Source organism: Oncorhynchus mykiss, chromosome 28 (assembly GCF_013265735.2).
Source record: "Oncorhynchus mykiss isolate Arlee chromosome 28, USDA_OmykA_1.1, whole genome shotgun sequence".
Classification (NCBI taxonomy): domain Eukaryota; kingdom Metazoa; phylum Chordata; class Actinopteri; order Salmoniformes; family Salmonidae; genus Oncorhynchus; species Oncorhynchus mykiss.
In genome coordinates, this window is record NC_048592.1 from 32213958 (window position 1) to 32232907 (window position 18950).

The 18950-nt window shown below is 41.4% G+C and overlaps 1 protein-coding gene and 1 long non-coding RNA gene across 2 annotated transcripts in view; one reads left to right on the plus strand and one right to left on the minus strand.

The window, feature by feature from the left end:
* LOC110508995 (receptor-interacting serine/threonine-protein kinase 2) overlaps window positions 1-9383 on the plus strand; it is a 21526-nt gene extending 12143 nt beyond the window's left edge. Inside the window, exons 9-11 of the mRNA XM_021589929.2 lie at window positions 421-517; window positions 737-952; window positions 4901-9383. Coding sequence (XP_021445604.1) covers window positions 421-517; window positions 737-952; window positions 4901-5286 — 699 coding nt within the window. The 3' untranslated portion in view covers window positions 5287-9383. The remainder of the gene's footprint in view (window positions 1-420; window positions 518-736; window positions 953-4900) is intronic.
* A 5084-nt stretch (window positions 9384-14467) lies between these two features.
* LOC110508997 lies at window positions 14468-16301 on the minus strand. Its single transcript, XR_002471384.2, has 4 exons — window positions 16138-16301; window positions 15523-15633; window positions 15348-15424; window positions 14468-14893 (listed from the first exon to the last, which is right to left on the minus strand). It is a non-coding gene; the product is annotated as an uncharacterized LOC110508997 (long non-coding RNA).
* Window positions 16302-18950: the final 2649 nt, after the last annotated feature.

Here is an 18950-nt window from a genome sequence, read left to right on the forward strand (position 1 = left end):
GCCGCCTCCGCAATGGATTAGTCCAGGCACGAATCAGACAGGTGTCTTATGTGCCATGAAAAAAAATATATATTTGTGACCACTTAACAAGAGAATTTGTCAACCAACAGCCTAAATACTTCCTGAAGGCACTGTATTTTTGTTTTATTCTATAAACTACTGACAACATTGACCAGTTGTAATTTTCTGTAAATAAATGCTCTAAATTACAATATTTTTATTTGGCATTTGGGAGAAATGTTAGTAGTTAATTTTATCCAAACACATACTTATAAATAGTACAACCAGAGAAACTGATCATTTTGCAATGGTCTCTTAATTTTTTCCAGAGCTGTGTATCTGTTCTTTTAGGGCCAGTTTACTCTTATGTAGAGCACTCCGGTGTGTGCATGTTTTTAACAAGCTCTGTCACTGCCATAGGGAAGCTCCACCTCTGGCTCTGGGTCTTGCTCCTCCCAGGACACGGACATCTCCCAACCAAGCTCCCTCACTAGCACCAATGCTCCGCCTTCTAAAGGTAAATCCGCCCACTTTCCTAGACTGTGATTGACAGCTGTGATTAACAGTTAACTTTTTGCCCTGAAGGGAAATGGCGAGTTTCCTGAGTACTAGTCTGTTTCTGCGTTGAATACGAGTTGCATTGATACCCAGTTCTCTCTTTTCTCCCTGGAGAAAAGCCTCCTCTGATTGACACCCACCTCTCCTTGTCGCCCCCCCTCCACCCAACCCCTCCTAGAAGTGTCCCCCTCGTTGTTCATGCCCCACACACTGGAGCCTCCGCAGCCCCTCAGAGAGCCGAGCCAGGGGGACAACAACCTCAACAACTACCCCCAGAGCGCCAGGCCCCTGGATGAGCTCAACATTCCCCTCAAACCAGATCTGCCTGAAACAGAGTGTGTGACGTACCTGGACAACCTCACCCTGAAGCCACAGCCATACCAACCCCAGCCAGGTAACATAGTTAAAGTTCCAAATGAAATCACATGACACAACTAACATTAAACTCCTAGTCTCACTACCTACCTAGCTACTGTGTTCTTGGGTATGACACTACAAGCTTGGCACACTTGTATTTGAGGAGTCCAATCAAGTTGTAGAAACATCTCAAGGATGATCAATGGAAACCGGATGCACCTGAGCTCAATTTCCAGTCTCATAGCAAAAGGTCTGAATACTTACAGTTGAAGTCGGAAGTTTACATACATTTAGGTTGGAGTCATTAAAACTTGTTTTTCAACCACTCCACAAATTTCTTGTGAACAAACTATAGTTTTGGCAAGTCGGTTAGGACATCTACTTTGTGCATGACACAAGTCATTTTTCCAGCAATTGTTAACAGACAGATTATTTCACTTATAATTCACTGTATCACAATTCCAGTGGGTCAGAAGTTTACATACACTAAGTTGACTGTGCCTTTAAACAGCTTTGGGAAAGTCCAGAAAATGATATGGCTTTAGAAGCTTCTGATAGGCTAATTGACATAATTTGAGTCAATTGGAGGTGTACCTGTGGATGTATTTCAAGGACTACCTTCAAACTCAGTGCCTCTTTGCTTGACATCATGGGAAAATCAAAAGAAATCAGACAAGACCTCAGAAAAAATATTGTAGACCTCCAAGTCTGGTTCATTCTTGGAAGCAATTTCCAAACGCCTGAAGGTATCACGTTCATCTGTACAAACAATAGTACGCAGGTATAAACACCATGGGACCACGCAGCCGTCATACCGCTCAGGAAGGAGACGCGTTCTGTCTCCTAGAGATTAATGTACTTTAGTGCAAAAAGTGCAAATCAATCCCAGAACAGCAGCAAATGACCTTGTGAAGATGCTGGAGGAAACAGGTACAAAAGTATATTTTGTCCACAGTAAAACGAGTACTATATTGACATTACCTGAAAGGTCGCTCCGCAAGGAAGAAGCCACTGCTCCAAAACCGCCATAAAAAAATCCAGACTACGGTTTGCAACTGCACATGGGGACAAAGATTGTACTTTTTGGAGAAATGTCCTCTGGTCTGATGAAACAAAAATAGAACTGTTTGGCCATAATGTTTGGAGGAAAAAGGGGGAGGCTTGCAAGCCGAAGAACTCCATCCTAACCGTGAAGCACGGGGTGGCAGCATCAAGGGACTGGTGCACTTCACAAAATAAATGGCAAGATGAGGAAGGAAAATTACGTGGATATATTGAAGCAACGTGTCAAGACATCAGTCAGGAAGTTTAAGCTTGGTCGCAAATGGGTCTTCCAAATGGACAGTGACCCCAAGCATACTTCCAAAGTTGTAGAAAAATGGCCTAAGGACAACACAGTCAAGGTATTGGAGTGACCATCACAAAGCCCTGACCTCAATCCTATAGAACATTTGTGGGCAGAACTGAAAAAGTGTTTGCGAGCGAGGAGGCCTACAAACCTGACTCAGTTACACCAGCTCTGTCAGGAGGAATGGGGGAAAATTCACCCAACTTATTGTGGAAAGCTTGAGGAAAGCTACCCAAAAAATTGGACCCAAAACAAGTTAAACAATATAAAGGCAATGCTACCAAATACTAATTGGGTGTATGTCAACTTCTGACCCACTGAGAAAAGCTGAAATAAATCATTCTCTCTACTATTATTTTGACATTTCACGTTCTTAAAATAAAGTGCCGATCTTAACTGACCTAAGACAGGGAATGTTTACTAGGAGTAAATGTCAGGAATTGTGAAAAACTCAGTATAAATGTATTTGGCTAAGGTGTATGTAAACTTCTGTCTTCAACTGTATGTAAATATGATATTTCTGTTTAAATTGTTAGTTAATCTGTTTTCACGTTGTCATTATGGGATATTGTGTGTAGATTGCTGAGGATTTTTGTTTGTTTATATAATCCATTTTAGAATAAGGCTGGTAACAATGTGGAAAAAGTCAAGGATTCTGAATACTTTCCGAAGGCACTGTGTATGCGTGTAATGTTTGTCTATGGAGATTGCATGGCTGTGTGCTCGATTTTATAAGCCTGTCAGCAACGGATGTGGTTGAAATAGCCCAATCCACTAATTTGAAGGGTGTCGACATACTTTTGGACAGACAGACAGACAGACAGACAGACAGACAGACAGACAGAGACATAGACCGCCAGCCAGCCAGCCAAAGTTTGGACACAGCTACTCATTCAAGAGTTTCTTTATTTTTAATATTTTCTACATTGTTGAATAGTGAAGACATCAAAACTATAGAATCATGTAGGAACCAAAAAAGTGTTAAACAAATCCAAATATATTTTGCCTTGATGACCGCTTTGCACACGCTTGGCATTCTCTCAACTAGCTTCACCTGGAATGCTTTTCCAACAGTTATGAAGGATTTCCCCCATATGCTGAGCACTTGTTGGCTGCTTTTCCTTCACTCTGCGGTCCAACTCATCCCAAACCATCTCAATTGGGTTGAGGTCGGGTGATTGTGGAGGCCAGGTCATCTGATGCAGCACTCCATCACTCTCCTTCTTGGTCAAATAGCCCCCCTTCTTGGTCAAATAGCCTTCCTTCTTGATCAAATAGCCCTCCTTCTTGGTCAAACATCCTGGAGGTGTGTTGAGTCATAGTCCCACTATCATTTGTTTTTCAACAGGACAAAGCACAAACCAGATGGGCTGGTGTATTGCTGCAGAATGCTGTGGTAGCCTTGCTGGTTAAAGTGTGCCTTGAATTCTAAATAAATCACTGACAGTGTCACCAGCAAAGCACCACCACACCTCTGCCTCCATGCTTCACGATGGGAACCAACGATGATGGACTGTCGTTTCTCTTTGGTTATTTCAGCTGTTCTTGCCATAATATGGACTTGGTCTTTTACCAAATAGGGCCATCTTCTGTATACCACCCCTACCTTGTCACAACACAACTGATTGGCTCCAACACATTAAGAATGAAAGAGATTCCACAAATGAACTTTTAACAAGACACACCTGTTAATTTTAAATGCAAGTGACTACCTCATGAAGCTGGTTGAGAGAATGCCTATAGTGTTCAAAGCTGTCAAGGCAAAGGGTGGCTACTTTGAAGAATCTCAAATATAAAATATATTTTGATTTAACTTTTGTTTTTGGTTACTACATGATTCCATGTGTAATGTCATTGTGTTGAAGTCTTCCCAGTTATTCTACAATGTAGAAAATAGTAAAATAAAGAAAAACCATTGAATGAGTAGGTGTGTCCAAACTTTTGACTGGTACTGAATATTTGGAACACTGCTCTTTCCATAAGAGACTGGCCAGGTGAATCCAGGAGAAACCTATGATCCTTGTTGATGTCACTTGTTAAATCTACTTCAATCAGTGTAGAAGGGGAGGAGACATGTTAAAAAATATATTTAAAAAATTAAGCCTTGACATAGATTGTGTGTGCCAGCCAGCCAGCCAGCTAGCCATTCGGAGGGTAAATGGACAAGACAAAATATTTAAGTGCCTTTTGAACGGGGTATGGTAGTAGATGCCAGGCGCACCGGTTTGAGTGCGTCAAAAACTGCAATGCTGCTGGGTTTTTCACACTCAATAGTTTCCCGTGTGTGTCAAGAATGGTCCACCACCCAAAGGACATCAAGCCAACTTGACATAACTGTGGGAAGCATCGCAGTCAACATGGGCCCTGTGAAACGCTTTCAACAGTTTGTAGAGAATTGAGGCTGTTCTGAGGGCAAAGGGGGTTGCAACTAAATATTAGGAAGGTGTTCCTAATGTTTTGTACACTGTGTGAGAGAACAGCAGTGGTCCAAGAACAGAGCCTTGAGGAACACTGAAAAGTTTGTCCTATCTAAGGTATGCTTTCATGTTCCTCAGTGCTGTTCCAGGCCACAACTGTTCCAATTATTTATATCACTGCTAATCTAATACCTACTTTGGCTTTATCCAAACCCTCCAGACTTCAACCCATCTTCGGATCCCCCCGACCTAACGCTGGGCCCTGTGGCGCGATGGATCGCAGTGCGGCGCGAGGATATCGTTTCCCAGATGACGGAGGCCTGTCTGAACCAGAGCCTGGATGCCCTGCTGGCTCGCTCTCTCCTGATGCTCGAGGACTACGAGCTGGTGGTGAACCGGGCCACGCGTACCGCCAAGGTCCGCCAGCTCCTTGACACCTGCCACCGCCACAGCGAGGACTTCTGCCGCGTGGTGGTCCGCAAGCTCCAGGACAACAAGCAAATGGGCCTGCAGCCGTACCCCCCAGAGCTCAGCTCCCCTGTGGCCGTGCCAAGCCCCAGCGCACCCCCACTCTCTGTGTCCTACAACAACCCTAGGAAATACTAGAACAGAACTAGACTAGAGACTAAACTGTTCCAAGACTTTTAGCTCTTTGAGCTAGGTAGTGGAAGAAGCCTCTACGGTCTGTTAGTCCTGGGTTATATTCATTAGGCACCAAATGGAAGAAAACTAACTGAAACAGGGAGGGACTACCTAAACTTGTCCAGTAAGACACTTGTTTTCCTTTGCACATTGTTTTGCTACGGTGTGCACTAGTGAATTACGACCCTGGGTTTTGACTGTGAACTTTGAATTTAGTGTGGTAGGGTCAAGCCCAGCTGTCGTTTCATATTGCTCATCGTGGTACCTACTTTCCTGCCCACTCACACAGGACATTCTCTGTTGCTACTGTTCATTGAACGGAAGGTGCCTAGAAGCTGAGCTTAAGAACTTGAAGGTAAAGATGCCTTTTGGAAAAACAACCAGTATTCACTAAATTTCACCTGTTCTCTGAAAGCAGAGAACTGGTTGGGATTAGCAATCATAATCAAAAACCTGTTAGAATTTAATCCAGGCTTTGAAGAATTATATTATGGATTTTATGTAATTTGACAGGTAAATCATCTCGTTCTCTTGAAGCATTCCCTATATTTTGAGTGATTGGGGTATGGGCCTGAGTTCTGCTTCTATGCATCTTTCTGTTATTGTTGTCCCCCCTTTGCACTGAATGGTTATATCCAGAGACATACTGTATATCCAGAGAGAGACTGTATAACATCATACTGATCTAAGGCTCTGATTTCACTCTTTTGAGTGGACATTCTAGAACAGGGGTATTGAGCTCTTACACTACGAGGTCCGGAGCCTGCTGGTTTTCTGTTATTCCTGATCATTAATTTCACCCGCCTGGTGTTCCAGGTCTAAATCAGTCCCTGATTTTAAGGGGGAACAATGAAAAAAGATAGTGGGACTGGCTTCGAGGTCCAAAGTTGAGTTTGAAGGATCTAGACTCTATGGGTCTGGGTGGGACTCAATTACTGTGACTGAAATTCTGTAGTTGACCCTCTGATCCGGGTCTATGTAACTACAGCTGATAGACCAGAGTGGACATAAATGGATCTGACCACGTCTCTGCATTACCTAGAAATGTTTTATTTTACGCTAATAAGGTGAATCTATTGACTTATGGAGAGCCAACATATATAAAGACCTATTTATTAGCCGGAAGATAAACTTGGCTGATTAACATAAATGTGTCACTCTGGTACAATCGGATCTGGTCTAGACCCTGACCCCTTAAGGTATGGGTCCGGTCTACGTCTGGTTGTTCTCGGGTCTGTTCGGGTCCAGATCTCCCTTTTTTTAAATTTTTTTTTTTAAAGGTCTGATAAAATACTCGACTGGACTTCTGCCATTTTGAAGTTACTGTAGCTTTGTATCTTACAATGTATTTTTTTTTTTTTAACAACTGCCTTTTCAAGACAGATTTTATTTATCTTATCAAGGAGCTTGCGTTGACATTGACATAGGATGGGCCAAGTCAGTGGATTTAAGTTTGGTGTGTAGATGTCGCTACTGTAGAGTTAATCCTTGGTCTTCATCTTGACAAGTTTACATATTGTGACAGACACAATAACACTGTAGCCAGAAAGCAGAAAATAAGGTCATGTAGCTAATGTAGATCAGAGTGTACCAGGATCTGTCTGTAGCTATTTTGGTACTCTCCTTGGACTCAATGGTCTCCGTTATGGGTGGTTTTTGTAGACTTGTTTTTTGCGATAGAGGTCATGGCCCATACTTATACAAATCTCTGTTTGCTCTACATGTTTTGGTACAAGACCAGTGAATGGATAGAGCAGGGTTTAGTCATTGAGCCAAGTGCTAAATATAGTAACATGTCCTTCAGCAGCTTAGAGCTGTGGTTGGTTATCCTGCACTTTGACAAAAACATTCAGCCTCAGATTGTGGCACTCTGGGTGTGTGTGATGCTAAAGTAGAGTCAGCCAGAGCTGTTTTTTCCCACCTAAAGTTTCCATCATCTGGGGCTTTAGGCCAGGGGAGGGGATTCCTACAGTAGAAACCGGTCACAGAAGAAGACGCCAGGGAAGCACACTGAAGAGACTGGTGTATGTTTGTCTAAAGTGGGCCAAAGCAAACGGTTTTACGTAGAACACTTAAGCACTTCATGAATTGCATGGACTTCATATTTCATTCAGTGATCTATCCTCAGTTTTGTCAGCACATGACAGGTCTCGAGTAGCGAAGGGCACTTCCTGGGACACATGACTGGAAATTGAATCGTACTATAGCTTTTATACAAATTTAAATCTATATACCGTAAAGTAATTACACTTTTTAAGGTCACAGTCAAATGTAACTAACTATCTGCGCTAGGTAGGTGGTCATTCTCAGCCTTGAGGTTGTAGTTGGAGCAAGCAGAAGGGCCAACTAAATCTGAGCGCTATAACTAGCTAGCTACAATGTACCCTCAATCTTGGCGCTATAGCTAGCTGTCAACAATGCACACTATCGCCTGTAGAAGCCTCAGCAGGGACCCTGTGTTACGACTGTTTCTCACCTTGGATCTCTCCTCTTCTAATACATATCCAGAAATGACTAAGTGCCAAAATACACTGTAGTTAAGCAATTTCCTGATAAAACAACTTTTCCCGTAGTTACCTCACCATCGTTTCTGTTTCTCTCTCTGTCAGTGATGTGTGCATGCAATGTCTCCACATAGGGAACCAAGAGCGCCACTAAATCAGAGACGTGTAGTTTCTAGAAGCCTTACCGTCAATGCACTTCCTTAAATGAGTTCTGGAGGCACCGTGGCTAAGTATCATTACCTAGGGTCTGTGCCCCCACAATTGTGACCCTTCAAAATTGAAGAGCACTGGCTGAGGGGTTTTAGTGTTTTTTTATTTATTAATCTAGGTGTTCTTACCTATTTTTATTTGATTTGTGCTGCAGAATAAACTACGTTCATTGTTTGCCCACATCATGAGGGTGCTCTTTGTAAGTTTATCAGCTTTTGTTGAATTAGAACATGTGCTGTGTCAGTGGTATAGGGTGGCAACTGGCATGCCAAAGCCAGCCAGGAGAGAAACTCTTCCAAAATCCTCTGGACTTTTACTGCCTTGTTTTCAAACATTTTTGAATATATGAGGCACAGTATTGATCATTTACCACAATTCTTTTCTCACGTGATATTTGCACAAAACTCCAGATGTTATCAAATGACATTTTTTTCTTACATTCCTAATCTTCTTGATATACTTTTGGACAAAATGTTGTATATGTACAACAGTCTTCTTATTGCTCTACTCTATTTATCTTTAGCTGAATTCTTGCCTAGTTCTAAACTATGAGGTGTTAGTTAGAAAAGTGTCTGAAGAAATCATTGTTTACATGGAATTCCTTCAAGCAGCCATCAACATTGCCATATTCAGGGCCAGTGTTCTGTTTTATCCATATACTTGTGTACTTTTTTTTCATATCATTAGCAACAATATTAAATATCCTGTATACATAATGTGTACACTGAGAATACCAAACATTAGGAACACCTTCCTAAAATTGAGTTGCCCTTTTGCCCTCAGAACAGCCTCAATTCGTCAGGGCATGGGCTACAATGTGCCAAGCGTTCCACAGGTATGCTGGCCCATATTATTTCCAGTGCTTCCCACAGTTGTTTCAAGTTGGCTGGATGTCCTTTTGGTGGTGGACCCTTATCAATACATACAGGAACCGGTTGAGTGTGAAAAGCCCAGCAGCGTTGCAGTTCTTGACACAAACCGGTGCACCTGGCACCTACTACCATACCCCGTTCAAAGGCACTTAAATACCCCTCTGAATGGCACACACTCACAATCCAGGTCTCAATCGTCTCCAGGTTTTAAAATCCTTCTTTAACCTGTCTCCTCCCCTTCATCCACACTGATTTTTGAAGGGTATTTAACAAGTGACATCAGTAAGGGATCATAGCTTTCACCTGGTCAGTCTGTCATAGCAGGTATTCTTAATGTTTTGTATACTCAGTGTAATATGTAGCACTGAAGCATCTTTTGGCAGAAGTATAATTCAATATTTACTGTAAATGTATTGCATGATGTTTTTGATACCGTTACGCTTTATTGCTGTGTCATTAAAGTGTGTGATCCTTCCACCTGTTTTTTTTCTGATTTTGTTTGCTTACATATTGCCGGTTTAATAAGTATAATATATTTGAGTAGGAAACCAGAAGCTCCAGACAGTTTGCAATAGAACATACCAGAGGGGGGCATCGTTTACTAGGCTACATAACTTATTGGGATCATCTGGTTACCACCAGTGTTTGGAGTACATTGATTTAAAAACAGACCATGGGACACCTTTTCACACTGACATTTATGCTGAATATAAATGCAACATGCAACAATTTTCAAAGGTTTTACAGAGTTGCAGTTCAAAAAACTTGAGACATCTGTCATCATGTGTTGTGACAAAACTGCACATTTTAGAGTGGCCTTTTATTGTCCCCAGCACAAGGTGCACCTGTGTAATGATCATGCTGTTTATAATCAGCTTCTTGATATGCCACACCTGTCAGGTGGATGGATTATCTTGGCAAAGGAGAAGTGCTCACTAACAGGGATGTAAACAAATTTGTGCACAAAATTTGAGAGAAATAAGCTTTTTGTGTGTATGGAACATTTCTGGCATCTTTGTACAACAAAACTACTTATTTTTCTCAAATAGAGATATAATTCAATTGTGTTTTCTTTGAAAAGATGGGCCTGTTTTCTGCCTGAGTGTGTCACTGTTTTCCACAATTTTCTGGATTACCTCACAAGGGTCGGCATAGCCCTGTCTGGTGTGCCTTTCTAGGACGTGGCCAAATACCTGCCTGAAGACAGGAGGCCCAAGTTTATTGGTAAATGAAATGGTAAGGGTTAGAGCTATAGACACACAGACACGGGGCTGGTTGACAAGATCCTGAGGCCTATTGTGAGGTCCATTTCTTTTTAATTTACGTATCTGTGACCAAAAGATGCATATCTGCATTCCAGTCATGTGAAATCCATAGATTAGGACCTAATGAATATATTTCAATTGACTGATTTCCTCGTTTGAACTGCAACTCATTAATCTACACACAATACCAAAGCAAAAACAGTTTTTTAGAAATTTTAGCAAATGTATCACATTTACGTAAGTATTCAGACCCTTTACTCAGTACTTTGTTGAAGCACCTTTGGCAGCGATTAAAGCATTGAGTCTTCTTGGGTATGACGCTACAAGCTTGACACACCTGTATTGGGGAGTTTCTCCCATTTTTCTCTGCAGATTCTCTCAAGCTCTGTCAGGTTGGACGGGGAGCGTCGCTGCACAGCTATTTTCAGGTCTCTGCAGAGATGTTATATCGGGTTCAACTCCGGGCTTTGGCTGGGCCACTCAAGGACATTCAGAGACTTATCCCGAAGCCACACCTGTGTTGTCTTGATTGTGTGCTTAGGATCATTGTCCTGTTGGAAGGATGAACCTTCACCCCAGTCTGAGCTCCTGAGTGCTCTGGAGCAGGGTTTCATCAAGGATCTCTCTGTACTTTGCTCCGTTCATCTTTCCCTCGATCCTGGCTAGTCTCAGAGTCCCTGCCGGTGAAAAACATTCCCACAGCATGATGCTGCCACCACCATGCTTCACCATAGGGATGGTGCCAGGTTCCCTCTAGACGTGACACTTCGTATTTAGTCCAAGCGTTCAATCTTGGTTTCATCAAACTACAGAATCTTGTTTCTCATGGTTTAAGAGTCCTTTAGGTTCCATTTGACAAACTCCAAGCAGGCTGTCATGTGCCTTTTACTGAGGAGTGGCTTCTGTCTGGCCACTCGACCATAAAGGCCTGATTAGTGGAGTGCTACAGAGATGGTTGTCCTTCTGGAAGGTTCTCCCATCTCCACAGAGGAACTCTGGAGCTCTGTCAGAGTGACCATCGGGTTCTTGGTCAACTCCCTGACCAAGGCCCTTCTCCCTCATTTTCTCAGTTTAGCCGGGTGACCAACTCTAGGAAGAGTCTTGGTGGTTCCAAACTTCTTCCATTTAAGAATAATGGAGGCAGCATTTTTTGGTACCCTTCCCCAGATCTGTGCCTCAACACAATCCTGTCTCGGAGCTATTTAGACAATTTCTTCGACGTCATAGCTTGGTTTTTGCTCTGTTCATGCACTGTCAACTGTGGGACCTTATATAGACAGGTTTGTGCCTTTCCAAATCACGTCCAATCAATTGAATTGACCACAGGTGGACTCCAATCAAGTTCTAGAAACATCTCAAGGATGATCAATGGAAACAGGATGTGCCTGGTCTGAATAATTAGGTAAATAAGGTATTTCTGTATTATTTTTTACATTTGCAAAAAAAAAAAAAAAATTATGGGGCATTGTGTGTAGATTAATGATAATTTGTTTTAATTTAATACATTTTAGAATACGGCTGTAATGTAACACAATGCAGAAAGAGGGAAGGGGTCTGAATACTTTTCTAATGCACTGTATGTATTACAAGAACATTTACTAGCCCATCTGGCCAAGTAATTGATACACTACTGTCAAGTGTCTGTGCAGCGGTTAGGACGGAGTCAGGCGCAGGACACATAACTGAGTAAAATACGTACTTTAGTCGAAAAGAAACAACAATGATTTCCACGCAGGGAAAAACACACCAGCTCACAGCTCACAAACACCAGTCTCAACGTCAACAGTGAAGAGGCGACTCCGGGATGCTGGCCTACTAGGCAGAGTTGCAAAGAAAAAGCCATATCTCAGACTGGCCAATAAAAATAAAATATTAAGATGGGCAAAAGAACACAGACACTGGACAGAGGAACTCTGCCTAGAAGGCCAGCATCACAGAGTCTCCTCTTCACTGTTGAAGTTGAGACTAGTGTTTTGCGGGTACTATTTAACGAAGCTGCCAGTTGAGGACTTGGAGCCGTCTTTCTCAAACTAGACACTCTAATATTGTCACGTCCTGACCATAGAAAGCTTTTATTTTCTATGGTAGAGTAGGTCAGGGTGTGACTGGGGGGGTTGTTCTAGTTTATATTTTTTATGTGAGGTTCTAGGTTTATTTTCTATGTTGGTGATTTGTATGATTCCCAATCAGAGGCAGCTGGTTATCGTTGTCTCTAATTGGGGATCATACTTAAGTAGCATTTTTTTCCACCTGTGGGATATGCGATATTGTTTATGTTTAGTTGCCTGTTAGCACTGCATTGTTAGTCACGGTTCGTTGATTCTTTATTTGTTTGTCTTTGCTAAAGTTTCACATTCTTCTTTAATAAATATGTGGAACTCTACATATGCTGCGCCTTGGTCCGACCATTATTACGAACAACGTGACAAATATACTTGTCCTCTTACTCAGTTGTGCACCGGGGCCTCCCACTCCTCTTTCTATTCTGCTTATAGACAGTTTGTGCTGTTCTGTGAAGGGAGTAGTACACAACGTTGTATGAGATCTTCAGTTTCTTGGCAATTTCTCGCATAGGATAGCCTTAATTTCTCAGAAGAAGAATAGACTGATGAGTATCAGAAATCACAAACATCAAACACAGTCACCAACGCTCTGGATAACATGAAAACAGCCTAACCAGCTAAGCTAAGGCAAGTAAAATGTTCAGAGTGAGATTGTTTTCTCATTCGTGTCTGGAAGTAGCTAGCCAACATTAGCCAGTTAGCTTGGGTGCTTGATTGTCGTTGTGAGGTCAGAACGCTCGTATCGACCCTAGTCCTCGGCCAGGGCGTCCAGTGTGCGCTCCGAGAGCGAAACGCTCTGAATTTACGAACGCCCAGAGCGCACTCTGGCACTCCAGATTGAATTTACGAACACACCCAATGTCAAACATACTCCACAATCTGATTCTAGCCTTGCCTGTCTAATACCTTTGCAGGAAGTGGGCTCAGTAAAATTCAAGGATTACACCAACAACTGGATTTGCCTCACATATGAATCAGCCAACTGTACAGTTAAGCTTTTCAGCAGAAGGATTTGGGAAGGAACACTCATGTTATACAGATCCCGAGTTGTGCAGTGGTTTAAGGCACTGCATCTCATTGCTAGAGGTGTCACTACAGACCCTGGTTCGATTCCAGGCTGTATCACAACCAGCCGCGATTGGGAGTCCCATAGGGCGACGCACAATTGGCCCAGTGTCGTCCAGGTTTGGCCATCATTGTAAATAAGAATTTCTTCTTAATTGACTTACCTGGTTACATAAATAACTAGGCATGTTGACTGAGAACACATTTTCATTTACAGCAACGACCTGGGGAATAGTTACAGGGGAGAGGAGGGGTATGAACGAGCCAATTGTAAACTGGGGATGATTAGGTGACCGTGATGGAATGTGGGCCAGATTGGGAATTTAGCCAGGACACCAGGGTTAACACCCCTACTCTTACAAAAAGTGCCATGGGATCTTTAGTGACCACAGAGAGTCAGGACACCTGTTTAATGTCTTCAATCACTGCCCTGGGGCATTGGGATATTTATTTATTTTAGACCAAAGGAAAAGGTGCCTCCTACTGGCCCTCCAACACTACTTCCAGCAGCATCTGGTCTCCCATCCAAGGCCAACCCTGCTTAGCTTCAGAAGTAAGCCAGCAGTGGGATGCAGGATGGTATGCTGCTGGCTTGCTTCTGCAGCTAAGCAGGGTTGGTCCTGGTCAGTGGGATGCAGGATGGTATGCTGCTGGCTTGCTTCTGCAGCTAAGCAGGGTTGGTCCTGGTCAGTGGGATGCAGGATGGTATGCTGCTGGCTACTCAGGTAAAATAAAATAAATGTAGGCTACACTCTCTGGAACCTCTCTGGTTCTGTATGTTCATAATAACAGGCCTACGTGACTTGGTTTCAAATGTCGTTCTAAAATGTACATTCAATATTTTTTACATTGATATTTGTGAATACTCAATTAAAAACTCTTAACAATATTTATGTTTGTGTTGTAAATTAATACATCAATTGATGTTGAGCTTTGGAGAGAAACCCTTTGCTTACACACAAAACATGTGGCTAGTAGTTATCAAGGTTTAGCTTAATTTTAGCTTAACATTGTGATAATTGTTTTATTTTTATATAAATGAAAAGTTACATATACATTTTTTTGGGGGGGGGGTTGGACTGTTCTTTTCAGGGAAGTCACCTTATGTTTGATATTTAAAAAAGACTGAAGTCAGATCCATTGAATTAACATGAGTGTGAGAACAGTTGCAGCATTTGTAACATGTTTATAGCCAAAGAAAAGATTACAGTAGTTAGGACTATTCAGTCCAACATCAAATCCATCAGAAAACACTGGACGCAGATGACAAGATTCTATGAAAGTGGGAAAAGTTGTGACATAACTCTTGAATTACAGCTCCTCCCCCAGATGGTGATTGGAATGCGCAGCAAGTCAATAAGTCAATGAAATTATACATTCAAATATATTATTAACATGAATATAATGACTGATATTAAACAGCATAAAATCATTGAAAATACAGTACAATAGTTCACATCTGCAGAACATGATGTACCACTAGAACTTCAATCTGCTATGCCTTGGATCATAATCCATCAAACTTTCTGGACAGTTTTCACGGTCAGTCGAAATTTCAGATCAGGTCGCTTCGCCCGAACGATGTCGTAGATCTAGTAGAGAAAATAGATCACTATTTAGTTCAACTCAAGCTCATCTAATCTAGATCTTATTTTCCAATATAAATAATTGTATAATATATCAATCATATGCATTGGAACTTTATATAAAATATGTTACCTGGGATATAGATAAACATTTAAATAATATAAAAAAACACCATGATTGAATGAGGAAATGTTTCCTGACTCTAGACTGGATCAACTGTGGTCTAAATGTCAGCTGACTCTAGACTGGATAAACTGTTGTGTAAATGTCAGCTGACTCTAGACTGGATCAACTGTGGTCTAAATGTCAGCTGACTCTAGACTGGATCAACTGTGGTCTAAATGTCAGCTGACTCCAGACATCAACTGTGGTCTAAATGTCAGCTGACTCTAGACTGGATAAACTGTTGTGTAAATGTCAGCTGACTCTAGACTGGATCAACTGTGGTCTAAATGTTACCTGACTGAAGAAAGAACCAACTGTAGTCTCATTTAGCTCCTGATAAGATTGGACAGCGACCTGAAGAATTGCAAATCCTATATTTGGGCAAGAATATTCAAATTATTTCAGTAAATAAAAGACAATTAGCCGAGTATCATAATTCAATGTATTTATTTTATGCTTAGATACCCACCACTTTCCAGGGGTTTAGTACCAAAAGGTGGGTCCACATAAGGGGTAGTAAGAGTTGGAGGTGTTGTCACCTGTGTCGTGGTAGCCCATGGTCCCATTGTAGGTGTTGAAGCTGATGGGGTAAATATTGACATGAAGCTGTATCTGTCATTAGCCTGAAATCCAAACCTGTTTTAAGCCAAACATTCCACTCCCTGTACTCTGTGTCATATACAAAACATTACATTATAAGGAGTGGAATGATAGCCCAAACAGACTAGTACCCATTCTAGTATATATATTTTATGATCACAACAAGCAATACAAAAATACAAAATAAAGTAGTTTTCACAGTAGGCATCACACTTCTCTACTTCCTACTATATATTAAATATCAGCATTTGGTCCACATTTAATCATCTGATTTTTTCAATTGAAACGTTCCATTCTTTTCCACATATCATTTTTTGTTGTTGTTGACTTACTCATGCTCACTACTAATGACTGGAAGATACATATCTTCACTGATATCTGGGTTTGGTTATGCTTCAACCGTCATTGTTTTCTGGACTAAACCTCTGACATCATTTTCTTTTCAAATCATGAACATTAAAAACATGTTAAATTGATAACTTACCAAAGGATTGCCCTGCAGACAAAGCAACACATCCAACACAAAGTAATAGGAAAAGCATGATGTTGTTTCAGACGACAGAGCACCGACTGAGTTGTGATGTGGGAAGATTCTGTTCAGAGTCCAGTCCGTCTGACAATCTATGTTCAGCGTGAGGAAGTTGACTCTTCTATTCATCGTGGGAGGGATTTGCCTTTTACATAATGCCCAGGTTTTCAAAAATTAATTTGAGGCACAAGTGATTTCAGAAAAATTGTCAAACCGCCTCCTATTTTAACAGCTATGAGGAAGTTGTTCCATATTTCTGTCTCACAAGATTTTATGTCAGAACCTCAACCAGTATTTTTTAAATGCCCAATGAAGCTGTTTTTTTACAATCTCAATATCACATAATTTCTGGGTAACAATAAAGCACATTACTGTGATTGTTTTCAATTCAAATTTAAAAAGAAACAAAAATTGTTTCTTAACAAAGAGCAATTTCTCAAGCAAGAATTTGGTCACCAGGCAGGCCAAAACAGCCTTAAATTTCAGGTGGTCTTTTCAAACAGCTCTTACTCTAAAAGGGCATTATCATAATTTTAACAGTATTATTCCAACCTCATAGTGTGGAAATATATATAAAACACAGAAAAAAACGTTTTTGACTACATTGGGCATTTAAACAAAACAAGTGTATTATCAACTAATTGATCATTCTGACAGCAACCATCTATTTTATTGGGATATATCCAGAAACACATTGCCAGGAGTAAAAATTAATTTAGAAAAAGTGCATCTTTTTTATGCACATTTACAATACAATTATATAAAGGTTAGCTGACAAATGGAAAATATGTGCATTTAAAAAAAAAAAATATAAAAAAAAAAACTAAAAACAAGCTATTTTCCGGTCTCTCCAGAGATGTTTGATCGGGATCAAGTCCAGGCTCTGGCTGGGCCACTCAAGGATATTCAGAGACTTGTCCCGAAGCTACTCCTGCGCTGTCTTGGCTGTCTGCTTAGGGTCGTTGTCCTGTTGGAAGGTGAACCTATGCCCCAGTCTGAGGTCCTAAGCACTCTGGAGAAGGTTTTCATCAAGGATCTTTCTGGACTTTGCTCTGTTCATCTTTCCCTCGATCCTGACTAGTCTCCCAATCCCTGCCTCTGAAAAACATCCCCACAGCATGATGCTGCCACCACCGTGCTTCACCGTAGGGATGGTGCCAGGTTTCCTCTAGATGTGATGCTTGGTATTTAGGCCAAAGAGTTCAATCTTGGTTTCATCAAACTACAGAATTTTGTCTCTCATGGTGTGAGAGACTTTAGGGTCCCTTTGACAAACTCCAAGCAGGTTGTTATATGCCTTTTACTGAGGATTGGCTTCTGTCTGGCCACTCAATCATAAAGGCCTGATTTAGTGGAGTGCTAGAGAGATGGTTGTCCTTCCTGAAGGATCTCCCATCTCCACAGAGGAACTCTGGAGTTCTGTGTGTCCATCGGGTTATTGGTCACCTCCCTGACCAAGGCCCTACTTCCTCATTTTCTCAGTTTAGCCGGGTGACCAGCTCTAGGAAGAGTCTTGGTGGTTCCAAAATTCTTCCATTTAAGAATGAAGGAGGCCACTGTGTTCTTGGGGACCGTCAATGCTGCTGCAGGAATGTTTTGGTACCATTCCCCAGATCTCTGCCTCAACACAATCCTGTCTCTGAGCTCTTTAGACAATTCCTTCATCCTCATAGCTTGGCTTTTGCTCTGTTAATGCACTGTCAACTTTGGGACCTTATATAGACAGGTTTCTGCCTTTCCAAATCACGTCCAATCATTTGAACTTATCATAGGTGGACTCCTCAATGGAAACAGGATGCACCTGAGCTCAATTTGGAGTCTCATAGAAAAGGGTCTGAATAATTATGTAAATAAGGTATTTCTGTATTATTATTTTTTACATTTGCAACAACAACAAAAATATTATGGTGTATTGTGTGTGGATGAATGATGATTTGTTTTAATTTAATAAATTTTAGAATAAGGCTGTAATGTAACAAAATGCAGAAAGAGGGAAGGGGTCTGAATACTTTTCTAATGCACTGTATGTATTACAAGAACATTTACTGGCCCATCTTTGGTACATTACATAATACAAAGTTGGAGTTCCTTAAAGATCCCGATTGGCAAAACCATCTAAATCTTTGGTGAGGGCACTTATGCAGGCCGCTCGAGGACAGAGATGGAAGGTGGCATCTTCTGCAAAGGTAGAAATCTTGGTCATAAAACCATACATGTCTAATCCTTCGATCTCTATATTATTTATCAACTTTATAGCTAGTATTTCAATTCCAATTAGATATAAATAAAGTGAGAGCGAACTCCTCCGAGCTGGGGTAGTTTGTTCGGCCTGTGCCGTGAGAGGGCAGAGTTAGCCGTTTGAGAGAGTGGTGAATTTGCTGCTAAAAAACAAATCCAGGGGACGCAGGGGAACATAATGAACAAATTACTGTACATCATTCCAGTCGTTTGCAAAGGAGCAGGCGTGATTAGAACTCAGGGTGTGTTTGTAAATTCAACCTGGAGTGCCAGAGTGCACTCTGGGTGTTCGTAAATTCAGAGCATTGTCAGATTGTCCTTTCGGAAATTCATCAGTTATTCTGCATTCTGGTACACTCAGACAAGAGTGCTCTGGTATCGGAGTAGACGGCCAGAGCGAATGTATGAACACACCCCAAGAATATAAGCGTTCTGATGTTTGATCAACGCCTGGAGCAATATTTAGATACTGACCCATAATTGATTTTCTTTGTATACATTTTTATGAATCTACTTTTTTTCAAATTAGG